At 41.1% G+C, this 20,694-nt stretch overlaps 1 protein-coding gene across 3 annotated transcripts in view; it reads right to left on the bottom strand.

Annotated features, from left to right (window-relative positions):
- The window catches only part of PCYT1B (phosphate cytidylyltransferase 1B, choline), a 143,766-nt gene that overhangs the window by 84,079 nt on the left and 38,993 nt on the right, over nucleotides 1-20,694 (bottom strand). For 2 of the 3 annotated variants that reach the window (XM_031445690.2, XM_031445689.2), the window contains exons 2-3: nucleotides 10,231-10,330; nucleotides 2,169-2,285 (exon numbers count right to left, since the gene is read on the bottom strand). In XM_031445690.2, the coding sequence (XP_031301550.1) occupies nucleotides 2,169-2,285; nucleotides 10,231-10,330 (217 nt within the window). Of the gene's footprint in view, nucleotides 1-2,168; nucleotides 2,286-10,230; nucleotides 10,331-10,823; nucleotides 11,198-20,694 lie in introns of those variants that run through there. The other variant, XM_031445688.2, reaches the window with a different exon arrangement.

Here is a 20,694-nt window from a genome sequence, read left to right as displayed (position 1 = left end):
CATCGACCCCCATTTCTGGGCTTTCAAATGTCTGTCTGTGATCCCTCAACAGATAAAGCACATTCTTTACTGGGCATGTTTGCCCTAACAGACTAATAGCCCTAGGTCATACTTAATCTCGCAACAGCTCAGGCTGGCTTGTTTCAGCCTACTTTATTAGAGTCAGAAACCCCACCACCCTTCAAGGACCATAAACTTCTTACCTAACCTACAGCCAATCCAGAGGCTTGTGTACAAGCCAATCAGGCACCTTGTGACCCAACCTTATTAAAACACCCCAACAACCGGCCCTTGGTGCTCACACAGGCAACTCTCATCTGTGTAGCCCGCTGTGGTCTATGGCAGTGCACCCCTAATAAACTCCTTTTCTATTCTCATAAAAAAATAAAAAATAAAAAAAACAAAGTTTAATAATTTTGGAAAATGTTAATATCTGCAATATTCCAGAAACTACAACTTTTACAACTATTTAAATTTAGGATGGAAAATTTTAGATGTCAACTTAAACATTTGTAAGAAGGTATATAGTTTTTCAAATTTCTTTTATGGATTGTGGGGAACAAAGTGTGAAGACCCTTAGTCTAAGACAATGGTTTTCAACAAAGGCTTCACCATTGCCTAGGAAGCATTTTTGGAAATTTGTGGAGCATCTTTAGTTGTCACTACGATTGGAGGCAGCAATTGGCATTTAGCGAGCAGGGTGCAACAATGCTAAACATCTTGCTATGTGTGGGGCAACCCCACATAAGAATTCTCCAACATCCTACAAGATTTCCAACTGTCTCTGCATAATTATTTAAAATTATTTGAATCTAGTCCCTAACTTTGTTTTACATATATTCGCAAAGTATTTCAGGAACAGCTGTGATAAATGCTGAATTTTAGAGGAAGGCAGCTGCTATATACATCAAAGGAAGATTGTTCTTTGTCTTATGCCAATTTTACCAAAATGCATTCACCATAGCCAGGCCACTCGTGGGATTTGAGTTCCAATACCATGTCCCTGTAGAAATCTGACTACACCCAGGAGGTTAGAGATTCTGTTTAACAGACTACGAATTGAATACAATTAAATTAGTGGAGATACATGAAATATAGGCTCACCCTGAATTTTATGAATAGGGTGATTAAAAGATATTTCATAGTATTGCCAATTGTTTTAAAGAGAATAATGATAAAGAACGCCATTCAACAACCACATGGTCACCATGCTCAGCAAAATCTGCAAAAGACTCCTCTTAAACATCCAAAAGGTAGTTTTAAACTTGTGGAAGATAACACAGTACTTTAAAAAACAGATATGTAGTCTTTTACAACACATTTTTTCCTCACAGTAGAGGTCTAAGGGTTGATGGTGTCTAGTTCATGTAATGCCACCAAAAAATGATCATGGTGAAAGGAAATGCTGCTTCCAGAAGCTACAAAGATGAGACACAAGTCTCCCAGGTCAGATACTTTTTTTTTTTTTACCCAAATTCAAATCTATCGGCCTTCTGGAAGAAGAAAAGTTCAGTCTATGTCTAACCATCTGTGTCTGGCCACAAGTTACAAAGTCAGTCAGTTCCTACATTGTGAACCAAGATCACTTAGGTATATAAATCTCCATCTCTTTAACACACTGTGCATAAATTCAAGTAATGAGGACTGTTGGAAGCCACTACTATTAGCACAACATTGTCCTAAGTGCTGTGGGTCACACAAAGGAAATACACAATGATCTTGGTTCCCATTAATCATCCTGGATCCCCTCAGGTCTCCAAGATTTGAAATCAGTAATATTCCCGGAACCCTAGAAAATTTCAGAAACAGAAATTGGATCATGCCTCAAACACAAGACGAACGGTGTTAGTGGAAAACATGGAACAGTTACCCTTGGTGGTATTAGTCTGTCTTTCTCGGGGCATCAGTGGTGTGCCATCTCATGATGCCATTTCCCCTGTTTTGTTTTGTTTTTTTCACTTAAGTATAGTCCGTTTACAATACTGTGTTAATCCCCCTATGGGTTTTTAAATGTCACTTTAAATTTCAGGCAGCGAGCAAGTGACCCAATGTGGGCTGAATTGGGAGCATTAATAGCATGAGGTTTTAATGACAGAACTCTGAAAGAGGACCTTTTCAGGAAGCACATGATAAAAGTTTTCTAGACAAAGAGAAAATGCACTTCTTACCTCCTACCAACAGGTAGCTGTTGGGAAACAGTGTCTTTGCTTGCATAAGTGCCCTCGCATGACCTGAGTGGAAGAGGTCAAATATTCCATCTGCGTATACTCTGACAGGCCTGTCAACTGTGGAAGAAAGAAAACATCATCAACAGAAGTGCAGAGGAAGGAATCCCAGTTATCTAACTCTTCCATCAGTATAGCCCTGTAAGAAGGTTGACCTGGAGAAGACACAATGTCTACGTACCTTGAGTTTCATATTAGTATATGAAATTAACCAAGAGGTTCTTCTGAGGACACCAAAGCAGAGTGAAAACAACAAAATTAAGATCGACCCGAACACACACTTTCAGCCAGAGAACACTCGGGAGTTTTCTTGACCCAGAGAAGAGTCTCGGGTGTCTCAGCTGGCAGATTCTGATGGACCAGGCACAACCAAAGGGTTGGCAGAGTCAGCCCAGCAGAAATATCAAGGCAGGAGTGACTAAGAAGTTCGATGAAAAGGACAAATGGCTTCATCCTTGAATCTGGCAGTCCTGAATAAAGACCCCCTCACCCCGGGTCTGGTTCCCAAACGCTGTGCCACGTGGGAGTCTGCACATACTGCTCAGAGATACAGCTGTGCACCTCTTCCCACTCCAAGTCACCACGGCAGTCTGAAATCAGCCTTGGTGGGAGGATTTACACCACAAAAATTGGCAAATGCTCAAATCAGGGCTTATTTCCCTCTGGAGGGCCAGGTGTTAAACATACTACAGCCTATCACTGCACAAAGGTCACTCCCTATCTTCTTTGGTATCCTGAGACATGGGGTGGGTGAGTGGGGTCTCATGCCCCAAAGGGAGGAGAGTCGGGGAGCAAAAGTGACATGTGGGGGTGGTGCTCAGGGTTGGAGGCAAGAGACCCACCATATACAGCCCTTCCTAGAGAGAAAGGTCAAGAGGGAAGGGGCCACCACAGACACTCTCACAGTGGCATATGGTGCTCTGGGAAGTGCCATTTCTTGAGGAAGAGGGACACACTTCAGTACAGCTGCCCGGGAGCCAGGAGACTGAGCTAGAAACTGCACTTTGGCTGAGCCAGCCCAGAGATCCCTCCCCTCAAATAAGAGGGAGACATAGGGAGGTAGAGGGTTTGGGTTTCAACTCTTCTACCCTTCTGGACTCTCAACAAAGGATCTAGAAAATTTTTAAAATGGCAAACTACAAGCTAAGTATGATGAACTGAACACACATACACACAATTATCTCCACTTCCTCCCAAACACCACAAGAATTACTGAGAAAGAATGAAAAAGGTATAATCCCCCCCAAGGGCAGAGGAAACAAGAAAGGCAAGGACAGTGGATGCAGATGTCAGCAACGTTTTGGAAAGTTGATTGTCAAGTGCTGAGTGCCTCCGGGGAACAAGAATCATGAGTGAGCCAGGCAGGGAAAGGCGCTGCTGGTTGGTTGGTTTTATAAGCCTGAGTCCTACTAACTTTTTAAACTACATGCATGTATTATATGGACGTTATAAATTTTTTAAAAAAGTAATCAATGCACACATCTGTTGAAAGATCTTTAAGACTTCAATTTAAAATTGTGATTATTTCTTGATGTAGTAGAACCTCATTAATTTAGAACATGAAGTAAAAGGAACATTATATTAATAGATTCAGCTGGTACAATTTTTCCAATAAATTAAATTTCTCTAATAACAAAACTCGAGAGACTTTGTCAGATAGGGAATTGCAATTATTCCCAATTATACACCATTTTGAACAAACAGAATTGCCTTCATAGGATTATGCTGTATTCTAAATAAGGCACAGTAAACAGAAAATACTTTGAAATAACAAACTGTCTAATGAGGGATCCTTGGTTTCAATGCTTTTATTCAATTTGAATTCAATTGAGGAAAATTTGTTTGAAGATCTAAACCCCAGGGGAAAGCAGATGGCAGTTTTGCAGAACTTTTTGTTATTGACTCAGAGGTGATCAAGATAAATAAATTCAGGAAGTAGGGAGGAAAGAAAAGAAGAAAGATGTCGTAATTACTGAGAAAAAGGCCATTTAGTAAATCTTTGAAGAGTATTTGTTGAGTTGATTTTGCAATAAGCTCACTTTAAAAAAATTGTAGTGTGTCAGCAATTTCCAGACTGGGAAACCCTACAGAACCAAAAAAAAAAAAAACAAAAAAGAAAGAAAGAAAGAAAGAAAAATCAACCAAAGGAAAAAAAAAACCCTGATCTCAACAAATAAACTTCAAAAAAAAAAAAAAAAAAGAGAGAGAGAGAAAAGAATAGAGAGGAGACTTGCAGATTAAAAGGTATTTTTAAAACATCTCACCATACTGTAAAGTATGGGCATTATTTGGATTTGGGTTCATACAGACTATAACTAAATGATGACATAAGACAATTGGAAATTGGAACACTGGATATTTGATGATATTAAAGAATTACTGTTAACTTTTTAGGTGAGATAATGGTATAGTGATTATGTCTTTTTCAAAAAAAGTTATTAAGACATATAATATATACAGAAATATTTATGAATGAAATGACAGGAAGCCTGGGATTTTGTTTCAAATAATTCAAGAAGGGAGAGTAGATGAGGCAAGACTGGCCATAGGATGGAGGTTGTTAGGTATGAGTGGGTGCTGGACACATGAAGATTCACTATATTGTTCTACTTTTGGTAATGTTTGAAATTCTTCTTAATTTTTATAATTTTATTTATTTTCTTATTTTGGGGGGAAGTAATTATGTATGTATGTATTTATTTGTTTATTTTAACAGAAGTACTGGGGATTGAACCCAGGACCTTGTGATGCTAGGCACACACTCTGCCCCTGAGCTATACCCTGCTAATGATTTTTTTAAACAGACTGTAGCTTTTTAAGTTAGTTTGTATGTTCATTTGTTTTAATCTTTTGTTTGAGGTTTTTCTGGACACCGTTTTAGGCATCCAGGGACTATCCAGAAGGTCTATGCTGGGAACCACTGGCCTGTGAAGCTAGAGGCCTGGCAGTGACCACAGATGGAGGACACCTAACCTATGGCCATAGTAGAGAGACCCTAAGGTAGCTTCCAGTGATCTCCACTTCCTACTGTTCATGCCTTTGTGCGGTCCCCTCCCTTTGAAGTGGGAATGGGACCTGTGACTTGCTTCTAACTGGGAGACTATGACAAAGATGACAGATGTCACTTCCATGATGATGTTATAGTATATAAGACTCCATTTTGTTAGCCTACTCATTCTTTCTCCCTTGGTGGCTTTGAAGAAGCAAGCTGCCCTGTTTCGAGAGGGCCACGAGGCAAGGAACTGCAGGTGGTCTCTAGAAGCTGAAGGTGGTCTCTGGCTGACAACCATCAAGAAGATAGATCTTTGGTCTTACAGTTATAATGAAATAAATTCTGCCAACAATCTGAGTGAGTTCAGAAGCAGATCTACCAATGGTCAAGCTTCTGGATGAGAATGGAGCCCTGGGTGACACGGAAATTATTATTATTTTTTGAGCCTTGTGAAACCCTGAGCAGAGGACTCAGCTAAGCCAGGCTCAGAGTCCTGATCCATGGAAATTATGACATAATAAATGTGCATTGTTTTTAGCCTGGCTTAGCTGAGTCCTCTGCTCAGGGTTTCACAAGGCTCAAAAAATAATAATAATTTCCGTGTCACCCAGGGCTCCATTCTCATCCAGAAGCTTGACCATTGGTAGATCTGCTCCTATGGCAATATGTTATACAGCATAGAAAATGAATACAATGGCAATATAGACTTTTTGCCCACAGATTATTGTAAATTTTTTAAAAAATATTTCAAGTAAATTCCTGTTTATCCTGAAAGGTCAGAGCAAGATATATCAGATAAATGTGATATTTTGACAAAATGCATGTCTGTATTCCACATGTGGATTACCATGCTTCAAATAATTTAAATATAACAAACTACATGTAACACCAAAATGATGCTGAATATTTGCTCGAAGATCATGGATATAAATAATGACCATGGTACATTATGGTGGGTAAAATCTGAATACTTTAACTTCCTGGATCTTACATTCCTAATTTCTGTAGATTGTTCAGCATTTTAAAGTAAATCGAACAGTGAAGGGGGATGTGCTTACCACACATCTTACACCATATTAACTTGAAATGATCACACACCTACATGTGAAGCTAGAACTAAAAAACTTCTGGAAGAAAACAGAAAAAAATCTTAGTGACTTTGGGTTTGGCAAAAATTTCTTGGAACCAAATAGGACACACTATAAAACAAAAAAAATTGATACATTAAAGCTTATTTAAAACCTTCACTCTTCAAAAGACATTTTTACAAAAATGAAAAGGCTATTCTTAGGGAGAAAATATTTGCAAAATAGATATCTGATAGAAGACTTTTATCTGGAATATATAAAGAACCCTCAAAACACAATAATAAGATAAACAACTCATTTTTAACAGAGAAAAAAAGTTCAACAGACACTTCACCAAAGAAACTAAATATATGGATGGCAAATTAGTACAGGAAAAGATCCTCAATATCATTAGTCATTAGGGAACTACAATTAAAGCTACACTGAGACACTACTTCATACCCACAAGAATGGCCAAAAAGGCTTTAAAATGATGGACCACACCAAGGGTTGATGACGATATAGAGCAACTGGAACTCTCATACACTGCTGATGGGAATGTAAAATGGTACAACCGCAGTGGAAAGCAGTTTGGCAGTTGGTTAAAAAGTTACACATACACGTACCACACGGCCAGACAGGCGACAGTCACCAACTACATGACGTCGGAACTTACACTGTTGTAGGGCATGTTGTACTGTTTCTTGGTTTTGTTTCAGATTCAAGCAACAATAAAAGGGTGATTATTTCTGATTACGGCTCTTTAAATGTAGCACATTAACAATGCCTTAAAAGTACATACGATTTACAAAGCACATACATTTCACTTAATCTTTCCATCAACTCTGTGAGGTGGGTAGGGGAGAGCGGACTTAATATCCTCTCACAGAGGGGCAAATGGAAGCTCAGTGAAGTTGAGCAGCTTACCCAACATCCTACCATCAACCTATGATGAAGTGTGTGTGCAAACCAAACCCATTGCTCTTTCTTTCAACTCATGCAGCCTTCTAGAAAACTATATGCCAATAAGGAGTCTTAGCGAAAGAGAGAGAGAGAGACTATTACTAAAAGCCCATTAATTATGGTAACTAGTATTTTTTGTGTGTACTGCTGATGTCCAAAAAAGGTGGCACAAAAATTAACATTTTAAAATCTATGGAGGTGGGGAGGGTATAGCTCAGTGGAAGAGTGTGTGCCTAGCATACACAGGGTCCTGGGTTCAATCCCCAGTACCTCCTCTAAAAACAAAATAAAATAAATAAAACTGATTATCTCCCTCCCCCCCAAAAAACCAAGATTTTTTTAAAAAAATAATTAAAAAAAAGAAAAACTAAGTAAATTATAGTACAGGTGGCACAGACAGAAGGCAACATTCATTAAGGTGGCTCTTGAAAAATGAATTTGTAAAACTCAAATTCCCTTTTTTGTGTGAAGGAAAATAGGAAAGCAGAACTGAGTTTCCCTTTAAGAAAAAGAGTCAGCTTAATTAAAAGGAACCTATAAAACAATCACTTGAAGTTTTCCTTTCTCTCAAGGCAGAGGACTGAGTCTCCCTGTCTCAGGACACATACTCCACCTTGTGGGCTCATAGCTCCGCAAATGACTGGTTGAGCTAAGATCGAAGGTGCCAGTTCCCATTGCTCTACCTTGTTCCTTCTCTTGAGGTTCGTCACCCTGTGTCCTCACAGATGAGGTCCAGGAGCTAAAAGCTATGAGCAGAGTTTGTCATTGCCTCTTTTAGAACTTATACACCAGCTCTGTGTGAATAGACCTAAGACGGCGAACGTAAGGTAAGCAATTGTATGAAGTCATAAAATAGGCCAGTGAAGGAGTCAGTGAAAGCCTTCAGGTGTGACTATAACCTTGAAGCACGTTATAAACCCCCAGTACAGATTTACTTTGTCTTTTTCATAGAATGCCCAAGACAGCGCCACAGAAAAGTAATTGCTTCCTAGTCTTGCAAATTAACTAACACTTCAAAAAAATAATGATGTTTTTCTTGTTATCTTAAATAATACTCAAACAGCAAGATTTTTAAAACTCTGTGAGCTTCTCTAGTAACAGTACAAAGCTCCAACAATTAAATTTAGCTAATCTCCATGACACTCCCTCCAGCCACTACCAACAGTTACTCTGAAGCAGCAGTCCTTGCAGCGCGGTCCCAGGACTGGCAGCCTCAGCGCCACCTGGGAGCTTGTTGGAGGTGCAGCTTCTCAAGCCCCACCCAGACGGACTGAATCGGAACCTCTGGGGGCAGGGCTAGAAGTCTGCTTTTGCAAGCCCTTCAAGGAATTCTAGGCAAGCTAAAGTTTGAAGATCATAGTGATTATTAGAGTGTGGTCTAAGACGAGTATGTGCCTTCTAAGTAAACAAAGAGCTAACTTGTCACATTATAACACTGACGTTAGAAGTTCTGAATAAAAAAGTTCCCCCGGCCAGACGCCTACCAACATCACAAATTCTCCTGGATAACTTCCCAGTGCCATCACCTGAGATAAGAGGGGAGAAGGTCTGAGAGCTGTAGGTCACCTTTGCTCCATCTCACCTCTACTGTTGTGCCCTGTGTTCCCCAGGGCCCGCCACATAGGTATCTCAAAATGCACCACCATCTTACTCTAGCCTGATTCTTGGGCCTTAAACCACTTGGCGGTTAGACAGCATACAGGCACCTGGTATCCCCCAGTTAGCCTGATGCCGGCTCAAAGCATCAGGCTAAATGCTCTCTGATTCTATTTCCAGATGAGAAGTTCCTTCTCTTGTCCCAAACTTTCCTTCCTCCCTTCCTTCACTCACAAAGTATTTACTGAGCATACAGTACTTCTCTAGGTGCTGATGCGACAGCAGTGGGCAGGCAGACAGCCCCGCCACTGCAGAAGATCACAGCTTCTATCTGTCTTGTTCACACACCTTCGCTCTCTAGTGCAAAGTCTGAGCATGCTCTCATTGAGCTCCATGGTCTGCCACGGCGCGTGCTCACAGGGCGGCCCGCTGTGGTGGACACAGCAGGGGCACGAGGGGAGAGGGACTTGGGATCGAATCCTAGCTCTATCCAGTCAGCGCAGACATCTGACAAGTTCTCCGAGTCTCATTTGCCTCATTGGCAGAAAGGACACAATTAATACCCATCTCACCCAGTTTTTGCAAAGACTGAATGAAACAGAAAACAGACAGGGCATAGCACTCAGCAGAGGAAGAGTAAGTTCTGCTTCCCTTTCCTCTCCCTAGAAAAGTAGGGTCCTTTCTGCTCAGGCCTAAAGGCACCCTTTAACTTGAGAGCAAATCTGTTCTCTTCCTAACCCCCTGCCTGGACTTTCACTGCATCTTTTAGATTTATTGCTGGGTCAGCATTTCTCAGGGTATGGTCTGTAGACCATCAACTTCAGAATCACCTGGGCTGGTTATTTTAATGCAGGTATCTGGGCCCTACCCCAGATGTTGGGGCTGGAACACTCACAAAACATCTGCCTCTTTCACAAACTTACCAGGCGATCCTTTGCACAGTGGTTTACGTGCTCTGAACTACCACCTCAAGCCTCTTTTTGCCTTTCTCACAAGAAGTCACTACAAGGCTTATTAACTCTGCCCGCTCTTTTCCACACTTCACTCTCCTGAAGCTAGTCTTAAAGAGGAAGTGGAGTGTCGTGGCTGGCAGATCAAGCTCAAGCCCAGACGGGTTTGAGATCAAATCCCAGCTTTACCACTTACCAGGGGTAAGCCTGGTCCCCTAGCAGCAGCATCACCCGGGGACTTCTTAGAGATACACATTTTGGAGCCTCACCCCTGTTGGACTGAATCAGCAACTCTAGGGGTGAGGCTTGCTTTGTGCTAACATCTCTAAATTCAACTCTCGGATTGAAAGCAAGTGCTTCTCAAGCAATGATGGGCCTTTCTGCTCCTTGAGATGTCAGGACAGGGCCCGTCCGGAGAACAAGAAGCACAGCCTCACCTGGTGTTCCTAAGCGGGCCTGAGCAATGGTCAGTTTTTCATGGGGTGCTTGGCACTGGCAGCTGGTTTCGTCTGCAAATGGGGCAGGTGCAGTCAGGGTCTAGAAGGGAAAAAGAGAAAGGGAATATAGTCGGACAAACTTTCCTTTGGCACTAACTTCCCCTGAAGTTGTATTTCTACTGGCTATGCAGGTATGATTAAGAAGTAAAACAGATCCACTGAGGAGTCTTTCAGAGAAATATAGTACTGTTGGAAATAAAAACAGGGACATAGTCACTGAAATCTTTTTTTTTTTTTTTTGACTGATGCTTCAGAAATAAGAGCTCTTCAGTGTCCAGTATCTGCCAGGTACCAGATGAGATGCTCTGGACACATTCTCTCTTCTAGGCCTCACGGCACCCTACGATGACGGCTAGAGACTGCTCTCCTCCCATAGGCTTTCCATCCTTCTCCAGCACAAGACACCACCATCTCTCTTTCACAGAAAAGGCAACTGAGGCTTAACAGGATGAAGAAATATGCTAAGTCATGCCCTTGGAAAGGCACGATGCTCAGCCTGGAACGTTTCCCAATCAACAAGGGCAGAGACTTACCCACACCCGGGGGTACTCGGCTGGAAGGAATGTCATACTCAGGAGCGAGGCAGACATCTGGATTTCACACACACCGGCCTGGCCAATCACAAACTCTGACGTCTCTTCAGCGCAAAGGCCAAAGTCGTTATCTGTGCCCGGGGAGGGCCTAAAAGCACAGCATTTCTGGCGGGCTGCAGATAACTGCTCCTGTGGGGGCTCCAACAGCCACCAACGGCTGGAGGCCCCGCCCCAGGCCGCTTGGGCTGGGGCTCCGGGGAGCGCTGTCAGAGAGATGTAGTCACTTGGAAGTCTGCCCAGGAAGTGGCTCTGCATTTTTTAGTCAGCCTCTTAAAATGAAAACCTCACTCTCTCTAGACAGAGGAAGGCAAAGCGAGCCGTATTTTTGAAAACAGGGCAAATGCAATCCGGAGTTGTCCACGTGTAGTCTTTCAACTGTGTTGTTACCACGGTCATCGCTACATCATCAGCAATATTTTTAGAGCTGCAGCTGACGAGTCACTGTAAACATTGCGTATTCATTCATTCACTCAAGTAAGTCCGGCATTATCTTAGAACTGGGGACAGAAGCACAGGTAAGATCGGTCCACCTCCTGGAGGTGCCCCCATTCTCCTCTGCACTACCAAGGACCCATCCTGCCCTGCCCCCACCCCCCTCCCCACTGCAGCACCTTCCGTCCTGGAAGCTGGAGCCCTGCCCTAGAGTTGTTTGGAGACCTCTCAGTTGCCTGAGACTTTCTTAAACCCCGCCCTCACCCCATTCAGGGCTCTGAAAGCAAACCAAGATTTGGAACATGGATCCAGGAAACTTGAGTCTGTTACTGGTTCTCTTTCTAACCCATTAAGGTGACCTTGTGGGCCAGGATGGGCCAGAGATGAGGTGGCAAAGGAGGTGCAGGAGCAGTGACAAGAGCAGAGGCTCTGTAACCACAAAATGGGGGTTCAAATCCCCGTTCCAGCCCTTACAGGCAGTGTGTTCTAATTTGGCTCTCCTGATGGAAAGGAACTGATACTAAAGTTAGTTCAAAAGATGAAAGGTTATGTTACAGCCACCCTGGCACGGAAGCCGGGGGCGGGGGCTAGGAGAGCAGCAGCGCCTGCCCCCAGAGTGCTCTCTGCACATGATTCTTTCTGTCCTGCTCCAAGTGACTCTAGGTCCTTCCACTACATTCAAGTCTCTTCCTTCTTCCCCGCCATCAACTTCAGCTTGAACATGGCCCAGGATGGCTGCCTCAGCCTCCCTTCCCAACATTCATTCAACCACTTTGGGTTGAGCCTTTCAGCCCCAGCTCCTGCTCCTACCAACATACTGCTTCTTTCCATGTTTCCCAATTCAGATTCCTAAAGGGAGGATCAGATCGGCCAAGCTCATCTTTCCAAACCAGGCCACAACCAGGAATAGCTGACATGGAGCCAGGTGCCCCCTGGGGCCCACCAGCTGCACCTCGTGAAGGAAGGAGGGGTGGCGAGGGAGGTCATGGGTGGCCTGTCATTGCCTCTTTAGCAGGAGCTGTCTTTGGGAGAAAAAAAGTATCTGCCTTTACCTGTTTTTAAAAGGAAGCTCCTAAACTCAGTTGAATCTCAGTTTCATCTGTAAAATGGGTAACTTTCTTGCAGGGTTGTTGTGAAAAGAGAGATCATGTATGTCAAGTACCTGGCATTCAATCAATTGTAGCAATTAGACTGCTATTAGTATTGTTACATATCATAATCTATAATACTATAGATTATGATAATTATATCCATTATGATGATATAGTAATAGTTAGTGTAGTTCCTCACTGAAACAAGCAAACTGACTCATGAATGAAATTTTAGGACACAGCCCAAATAGGTAAATGAATTGGCAAATCGAGTTAGCTTATATTAATGATCCATGAATCTTTCATACACGTGGACAGTGAATCTTTTTCACAGAATCTAAAACAAACTACTCATTGGAAATCTTATGTACTAGTCACAAAGTTTAAAGATACAAGGCATTGCCATTTTCCAAGAAAAGTGTATTCTAGAGAGTGTGAAATCTGGTAATTAATGTTGTCAATCAACAGTAGTTACTTAAAGGTGAAAAAAAGGTTTATATGCACTGTGCATTTTATTCTTAATTATTGTGGCCTAGAGGTGGGAAAATAAGAGAAGCAAAGAGATGGAAGGCAGAGAGAATTCCCACATGTGCTTGTGTGTGCACATGCGTGCTTGTGAGTATCTTTAACAGCAGTTGACACGGAAAAGGGGTATTTCTTGTTCTGTATAAGGCACTGTGCTTGGAATGGGAGGAATGCAGAAATAAATGAGCCACAGCCTTGCTCTCTAGAACATTGCCTTCCAAAGTGAGATGGAAGACTCCGTCGGCAGAGAGTCCAGCTCTACGTTCAGGAAGACCTTGGTTAAGGCCTGGCTACCACCAACCAGCCCTGTGATCTGAGGCAGTATTTCTTCAGCCAAAACATCCCAGAACTCCTCCTCCTCTGAGCCAGAATAAGTCATTTGATTTACAGGGAATTCTATGCTATTCAGGTTCCGTTTCCTCCACCTACCAAGGGCACACCCACCTCAGGACAATGGGAACAAGATAGTCAGAGGCTCCAGAGAGGGGCAGGAACTGGTCCAACCCGGCCTCCAGGCTCTCTACCACCCTGGAGGGGGCGCCCAGCCCCTATCTGTTCCTCATCATTTGCCAGAGCTGGGATGGTTCCAGGGATCCTCTGGTCTAGGCCCTGCATAAGGCATTAAGCCAAGGCCCAATAATATGACATAATAGCTAATTCTTTAAGTGCCTACTTCGTGCCATGTATCTGTCTCTCAAATGTATTCGCTCATTTAATTTGTACCACAACTCTGTGAGGCAGGTGCTGCCTCCACTGAACTGTAAAGGACCAGTTTCCAACAGTGACACCAAGTGGTAGAAAGAAGCAATAGCAGTGGTAGATCCCTCAGACCCAGTTACCTTCTTGGCTCCTTTGAACTGAGGAAACACTAGAATCCTTAGACAACTGGGACCAAGGGGCCTCAAAAAGGAGATAGGACTCCCTGCTCATTAGAAAAGTTGTGAGGGGCAAACAATTAATTGAAAAAAACAAAAGCACATGACCCTGTTTACCTAGACTTAGTGAAGTAGATCAGATACATATAAACAGGGCTCAGCTTAGACTCCAAATCATCAGATCACATAGTCAAGTGCTTAGTAGAACATGCTATATGTTTTACATGATGCTAGATGTTGTTTGGAGAGTTGATTAGGTGGGAGAAGGAAGTAAAAAAGGGAAAAACGGAATTGGCTCTGCAGCAGCAATCTTCAAAGGTGAAGGGGTAGCCATTTTAGAATGGGAGGAGGTGTTGGCTTGAAAAGGCATACTCAATTGTCAGTAATGTTATATTTGGGGGAAAAATTCTACCCTTTTCAACTTACAAGTCATGGAAATTAAGCCTTTTGACTGGTAGAGATCATCAGAGGATAGACAATGCCCACCTAGGAAGCCATATTCCAAATGTGGGGCTAGAAAGACACATGAAAGTTTCCTGTTTACCAGAATAGAGTAAGGATTTTAAAAGGTTAAGAAGCCCTGGCCCAGCGCCCTGGACCTCACATGTGCAAGGGCCTTGCCAGACCACAGACTTGGATCTAGACAGCAATAAAACCTCTCTCTACCTAATTTAAGATTTCAGAACATCCAGCCATTGAATGTGAACATGTTGCCTATTTGTGCAAGTTCTGGTTGTGTAAACCGCATGGCAGTACCACACCAAAGCCGTATTCCCATCGGGCTTTTTCAGGGGGAAGATGAGATACTGGGCATTTCACGTGCAGAATATGTTCAATTGGACATTGTCAAATATTTACTTAGAACAAAAGCTATGAGAAATGAAGGCAACATTGTAAGTTAACTATACTTCAATTTTAAAAACTTTAAAAAATCAACTGATTAAAAAAGCACAAAACAACAACAAAACCCAAAAGCTTTTAGGCACTATATACAATATACAATACACACATTACCTGAGTGGAAAATGGTCAGTAGAACATCTCCTTATGCAATGAGCACCCCTGACAATGGGATCAATCAGACAGCAAGCTAATTAATCAACCAATCAGAACTGAGCACAGGACTGCTGATGGTGATGGCCAAGTGCGGGGCTGCTTGTTTGAGCTAAGCTGTTTTTAACAGCAGTGGGGCTATTCAGTCAAACAAGCCTGAGTTCAAATCCTAGTTCCATGCATCATTGACCATTAGATTTTCTAAAACTGAACTTCAGAAAATTGCTCATTCTTAACCTTTCTAACCTTCAGTATCCTCACCTATGCAAGGAGGATAATCCGATCATCTACCTCATGAGGCTGCGGTGAGGGGTAAATGACAGGCGGTAGGTGTGATTACTATCTTCCTTCTGCCTCTCCAGAAGCTACTCTCTCCCACCCTTCTCTACTCCTTCCTGGATGGCTTTTTGTATGGACTGAACCCGTGAGTCCTGCTGCCCTCCTGCTTCCAGTTGAGTTGGGTCCAAGGGAAGCACAGAAAGCAGCAGAGAGCAGGACAAGAGTGAGCTCAGGGCATTCATCACTCCGGCATCCTCCCTGAGGGGAAGCAGTATGCTGGTCTGTCCTTTTACTGAAAACCATGGCTCCACGACGTCCTGCCAACCATATTCTCCCCTTGCCCCTTCATGCCTTGGGGTGGCAACCCCCCCCCCAATGTTTCTACGCTTCGGGCACCATACTATGCCGTGAGGTTTCCTTAAACTCTGCCCATGCCTTTGTAAACCATCCCTTTGTTAAGCTCTCTTCAAGTTTCCCCTTTCAAGGAAGCTGTCTTTATCTCGACAAGGCTCTGACTGATACAGTATACCTAATAGTACGATGGCAGACTCAATAAATTTACCTAGCAAGTGTTGGTGAGACATGTTAGGAGCACAGAAACCACTTGAAAAGTGAATTTCACATAGTTAATAAATACATAACCATCTCAAGAATGTCTTCCAGTTGGAAAGACTTTTGTAACGACAGAACATTTTCATCAGGACATGCAAGAGGCAAGAGTAGGACTTCAGAATGAATCGACTTCACCAATGTAGGCTTTTTGCTTCAGGACTGTGCAGCTTTAGAACTGCAAATTCAGAAATGCAGAAAGATGGCACCAAACTCATCCCTCTGTCTCATGCTGTTAGGTTGTATTTACCTGTCACTAAACGTATTTTTAAGGCCTGATTTTAGGTGGGATCAGAATGTTTTTGCCTTTTGAAAATAGACAGCAAAGAAAAAGTAGATCTTAGCACTGACCGTAGGCCCAACACATGTGACTCACTGGACCCCTGGACTGTGTTACTGATGATGTGGAATCTCAGATCAGGTGCCAGTGGAGCAGAAGACGACGAGGCCCAGTCCACAGCTCAGCACCAAGAAATATCCACTTTTCACTTAGCCAAGTATGGTGCACACATATTATGACATGATAGGCACCAATAAAAAAAGTAAGACAGATACATCTGCACAGACAGGGAATGATTTCTAAGACATTTTGGTGAATGCAAAAAGCAAGTCACAAAACAGTATGTATACTATGTATACATGTTATGTAGTAAGATATCATTTATGGTTAGAGAGAGAGGAACCAAAAAATAAAATACTTAGAAATAAATCTGCACAGCAAAAAAAAGTGACAATGAATATATGTATGTTCATGTATAACTGAAAAATTGTGCTCTACACTGGAATTTGACACAACACTGTAAAATGACTATAACTCAATAAAAATGTTAAAAAAAAAAAAAAAAAGAAAGAAAGAAAGAAAGAAATCTGACCAAGGAAGTGAAATACTTATATGTGGAGAACTACAAAACACTGACTAAGGAAATTAAAGATGACTTAAAGAAATGGAAAGATATCTCATGCTCTTGGATTGGAAGAATCAATATCGTTAAAATGGCCATACTGCCCAAAGTCATCTACAGATTTAATGTGATCCCTATCAAATTACCCAGGACATTTTTCACATAATTAGAACAAATAATACTAAAATTTATATGGAATCACAAAAGACCCAGAATTGCCAAAGCATTACTGAAGAAAAAGAATGAAGCTGGAGGAATAACTCTCCCAGACTTCAGACTATACTAGAGCTACAGTAATCAAAACAGCATGGTGTTGGCACAAAAACAGACATATGGATCAATGGAACAGAATAGAGAGCCCAGAAATGCACCCACAAACATTTGGTCAATTAATCTTCGACAAAGGAGGCAAGAACATACAATGGAGTAAAGACAGTCTCTTCAGCAAATAGTGTTGAGAAAACTGGACAGCAGCATGTAAATCAATGAAGTTGGAATACTCCCTCACACCATACAGAAAAATAAACTCAAAAGGGCTTAAAGACTTAAACATAAGACAAGACACTATAAACCTCTTAGAAGAAAACACAGGCAAAACATTATCTAACATAAATATCAGCAATGTTCTCCTAGGGCAGTCTACCCAGGCAATAGAAATTAAACCAAAAATTAAAAAATGGGACCTAAACTTGTAAGTTTTTGTACAACAAAGGAAACCATAAGCAAAACAAAAAGACAGCCTAAGAAATGGGAGAATATATTTGCAAAAGATGAGACTGACAAGGGCTTCATTTCCAGAGTATATAAACAGTTTGTGCAACTTAAGAAAAAAACAACCCAGTCCAAAAATGGGCAGAAGACCTAAACAAGCAGTTCTCCAATGAAGACAAACGGCCAATAGACACAAAAAATTATCAATATCACTAATTATCAGAGAAATGCAAATCAAAACTACAATAAGGTATAACCTCACACCAGTCAGAATGGGCATCATTCAAAAGTCCACAAACAATAAATACTGGAGAGGCTGTGGAGAAAAGGGAAACCCTCCTACACTGTTGGTGGGAATGTAGTTTGGTGCAGCCAGTATGGAAAACATATGGAGATTCCTCAAAAGACTAAAAATAGACTTAGCATATGATCCAGCAATCCTACTCCTGGGCATATATTCAGAGGGAACCTTAATTTGAAAAGATACATGCACCCCAATATTCATAGCAGCACTATTTACAACAGCCAAGACAAGGAAACAACCTAAATGTCCATCAACAGATGACCTGATAAAGAAGTTGTGGTATATTTATACAATGGAATACTACTCAGCCATAAAAAAGAATAAAATAATGCCATTTGCAGCAACATGGATGGACCTGGAGATTGTCATTCTAAGTGAAGTAAGCCAGGTCTACGGCCATACCATCCTGAACGTGCCCAATCTCATCTAAGTGAAGCAAGCCAGAAAAAGAAAGAAAAATACCATATGATATCACTCATATGTGGAATCTGAAAAAAAAAAGTCAAAACGAACTTATTTACAAAACAGAAACAGACTCACAGACATAGAAAACAAATTTATGGTTACTGGGGGGAAGGTGGTGAAGGGATAAACTGGGAGTTCGAGATTTGCAGATACTAACTACTGTATATAAAATTGATAAACAAGTTCATACTGTATAGCACAGGGAACTATATTCAATATCTTACAGTAATCTAAAGTGAAAAAGAATATATGTATGTTCCTATATGACTGAAGTATTGTGCTGTACACCAGAAATTGACACAACATTGTAAACTGACTATACATCAATAAAAACACACACATTTATATATATATATGTGTGTGTACATATATATATGTATATAAAAGAAAGAAATAGGTAATTGTGTCAAAACAGTTTAGAATTGCACTGTCCAATATGGTAGCTGTTAGCCATACATGGCAATTTAAATTCAAATTATGATAAGTTAAATTTAAATAACATAACTCAGTTTCTCAGTCACACTAGCCGCATTTCAAGTGCTCAAAAACCACATGTTACAGTGGCTACTGTCTTATCACAGATATAGAACATTCTAATCAGCACAGAAAGTTCTATTGGACAGCACTGCCCTAGAAAAAACCATACTGTTAATGGGGGTTAACTTTGAGGAAGAAGATAGCATTAGGAGAAGAGATGAAAGGATGTTTTCATTGTTTCGCCATAGATATCTGTTATTTTGTTTTATTTTTACAATGAGAACACATTCGTGGAATGTATTTAATTTAAAAATAAATTTAAAGATACATTTCCTCCCCTGTGAATTCAGAGATGCAGGAAATTTAATCAAGGAGCAAAGGTCCTGAATGTGAGAGGGGAAAGGCATGTAATAGGAAAAGAGTACTGAAAAAAAAAAAGGCATTATCTCTAAACTCACTGTTAGATGACATTATTTCCAGTAAGTGAAACGTTTAAAACTCATTTGACCTTTAAAAAACAATTTAAATTGCCGTCATAGTATTCACCCACCATTCATTTTTTTCAACAAATACTACGTGAGTGCTTGCTGTATGCCAGGCACTGTTTTAGGTTCTGAGGATACTTTGGGGAACAAAACAGATAAAAAAAATCCTGCCCTTGTGATGCTTAAAAATAATAAGCAACAAAAAAGATAGTAAAATGTGTAGTACGTTAAAAGGTGATAAGTGCTATAGAAAAAACTAGGCAACAAAGAGGGAAAGGGAGTTACCAGTATATTTTTAAATAGGATAGTTAAGCCAGCTGATATATGTGTAAATATATAAAGGATCAATTGAGCTATGGGGAGAAAGAACACTCCAGGCAGAGAAAACCCCAAGTGCAAAGGCCCTGAGGCAGGAGCATGCCCAGCTTCTTCCAGGAATAACAAGAAGGTCAGTATGCCTGGAGGAAGTGAGCAAGAAAGAAAAGTAGTAGGAAATATAGCCAGAGAAGTGAGGCAGAAGGAAGGCGATGGGAAGCACCCAGTGGTGTGGGGGTTTTAGGATGCTATAAAGACTGGCTTTCACTCTGAGAAGATAAGAGCCATTCGAAAGTTTTGAACAGGGAGTGATATGATCTAATTAGTTTTAACAGGACCGCCTGGCTGCTATATTGAGCAGAAACTCTAAGAAGTCAAAGGTAGAAGCAAGAAAACCCCTGAGGCATCTGGTGTCATAACCAAGCCAGAGTAGATGGAAGCTGGGGCCAGGGTGATGGCAGTGGAAGTGGTCAGATTCTGGAGAGATTTTGATAAATAAAATTTTGATTTGATTGGGTGTAGAGTGTGAAAGAATGAAAGGAGTCGAGATAACGCCCAAGTTACTGGCCTGAAGAACTGGAAAGATGGCATTGCCATTCCCTAGGATGGGGAGGACATTAGAAGCAGAGGTTTGAGGGTGGAAGGAATAGGATGGGGAGATTAAGAATTCCATTCTCATACTGTATAGTATAGCACAGGGAAATATATACAAGATCTATGGTAGCTCACAGAGAAAAAAATGTGACAATGAATATATGTATGTTCATGTATAACTGAAAACTTGTGCTCTACACTGGAATTTGACACAACAGTGTAAAATAATTATAAATCAATAAAAAATGTTAAAATAAAATAAAACTGCTCTAGAAAAAAAAATTCTATTCTCCCACAAGCAGATTGTATTTTCTATAGAACACCAAATTTGAATGTTAAGATATTTTATTAAATAAGTGTTTGGTTTATTGGTAAATTAAAAAGCTTTACTGCAAAAAAAAATTCCATTCTCATACCCACACTTATATGGGCAATTAATCTACAACAAAGAAGGTAAGAATATCAAATGGGGAAAAAACAGCCTCTTCAACAGTGTTGGGAAAACTAGACAGCTACATGTAAAAGAATCAAACTGGACCACTCTCACACCATACACAAAAATAAATTCAAAATGGATTAACAACTTATATATAAGACCTGAAACCATAAAACTGGTAGAAAACAGAGGCAGTAAGCTCTTTGACATTGCTCTTAGTAATATTTTTTTCGGCTATGTCTTCTCAGGCAAGGGAAA

The sequence above is a fragment of the Camelus dromedarius genome, chromosome X (assembly GCF_036321535.1).
Source record: "Camelus dromedarius isolate mCamDro1 chromosome X, mCamDro1.pat, whole genome shotgun sequence".
NCBI classification, from domain to species: Eukaryota; Metazoa; Chordata; class Mammalia; order Artiodactyla; family Camelidae; genus Camelus; species Camelus dromedarius.
This window is presented reverse-complemented; position numbering and strand designations above follow the sequence as displayed.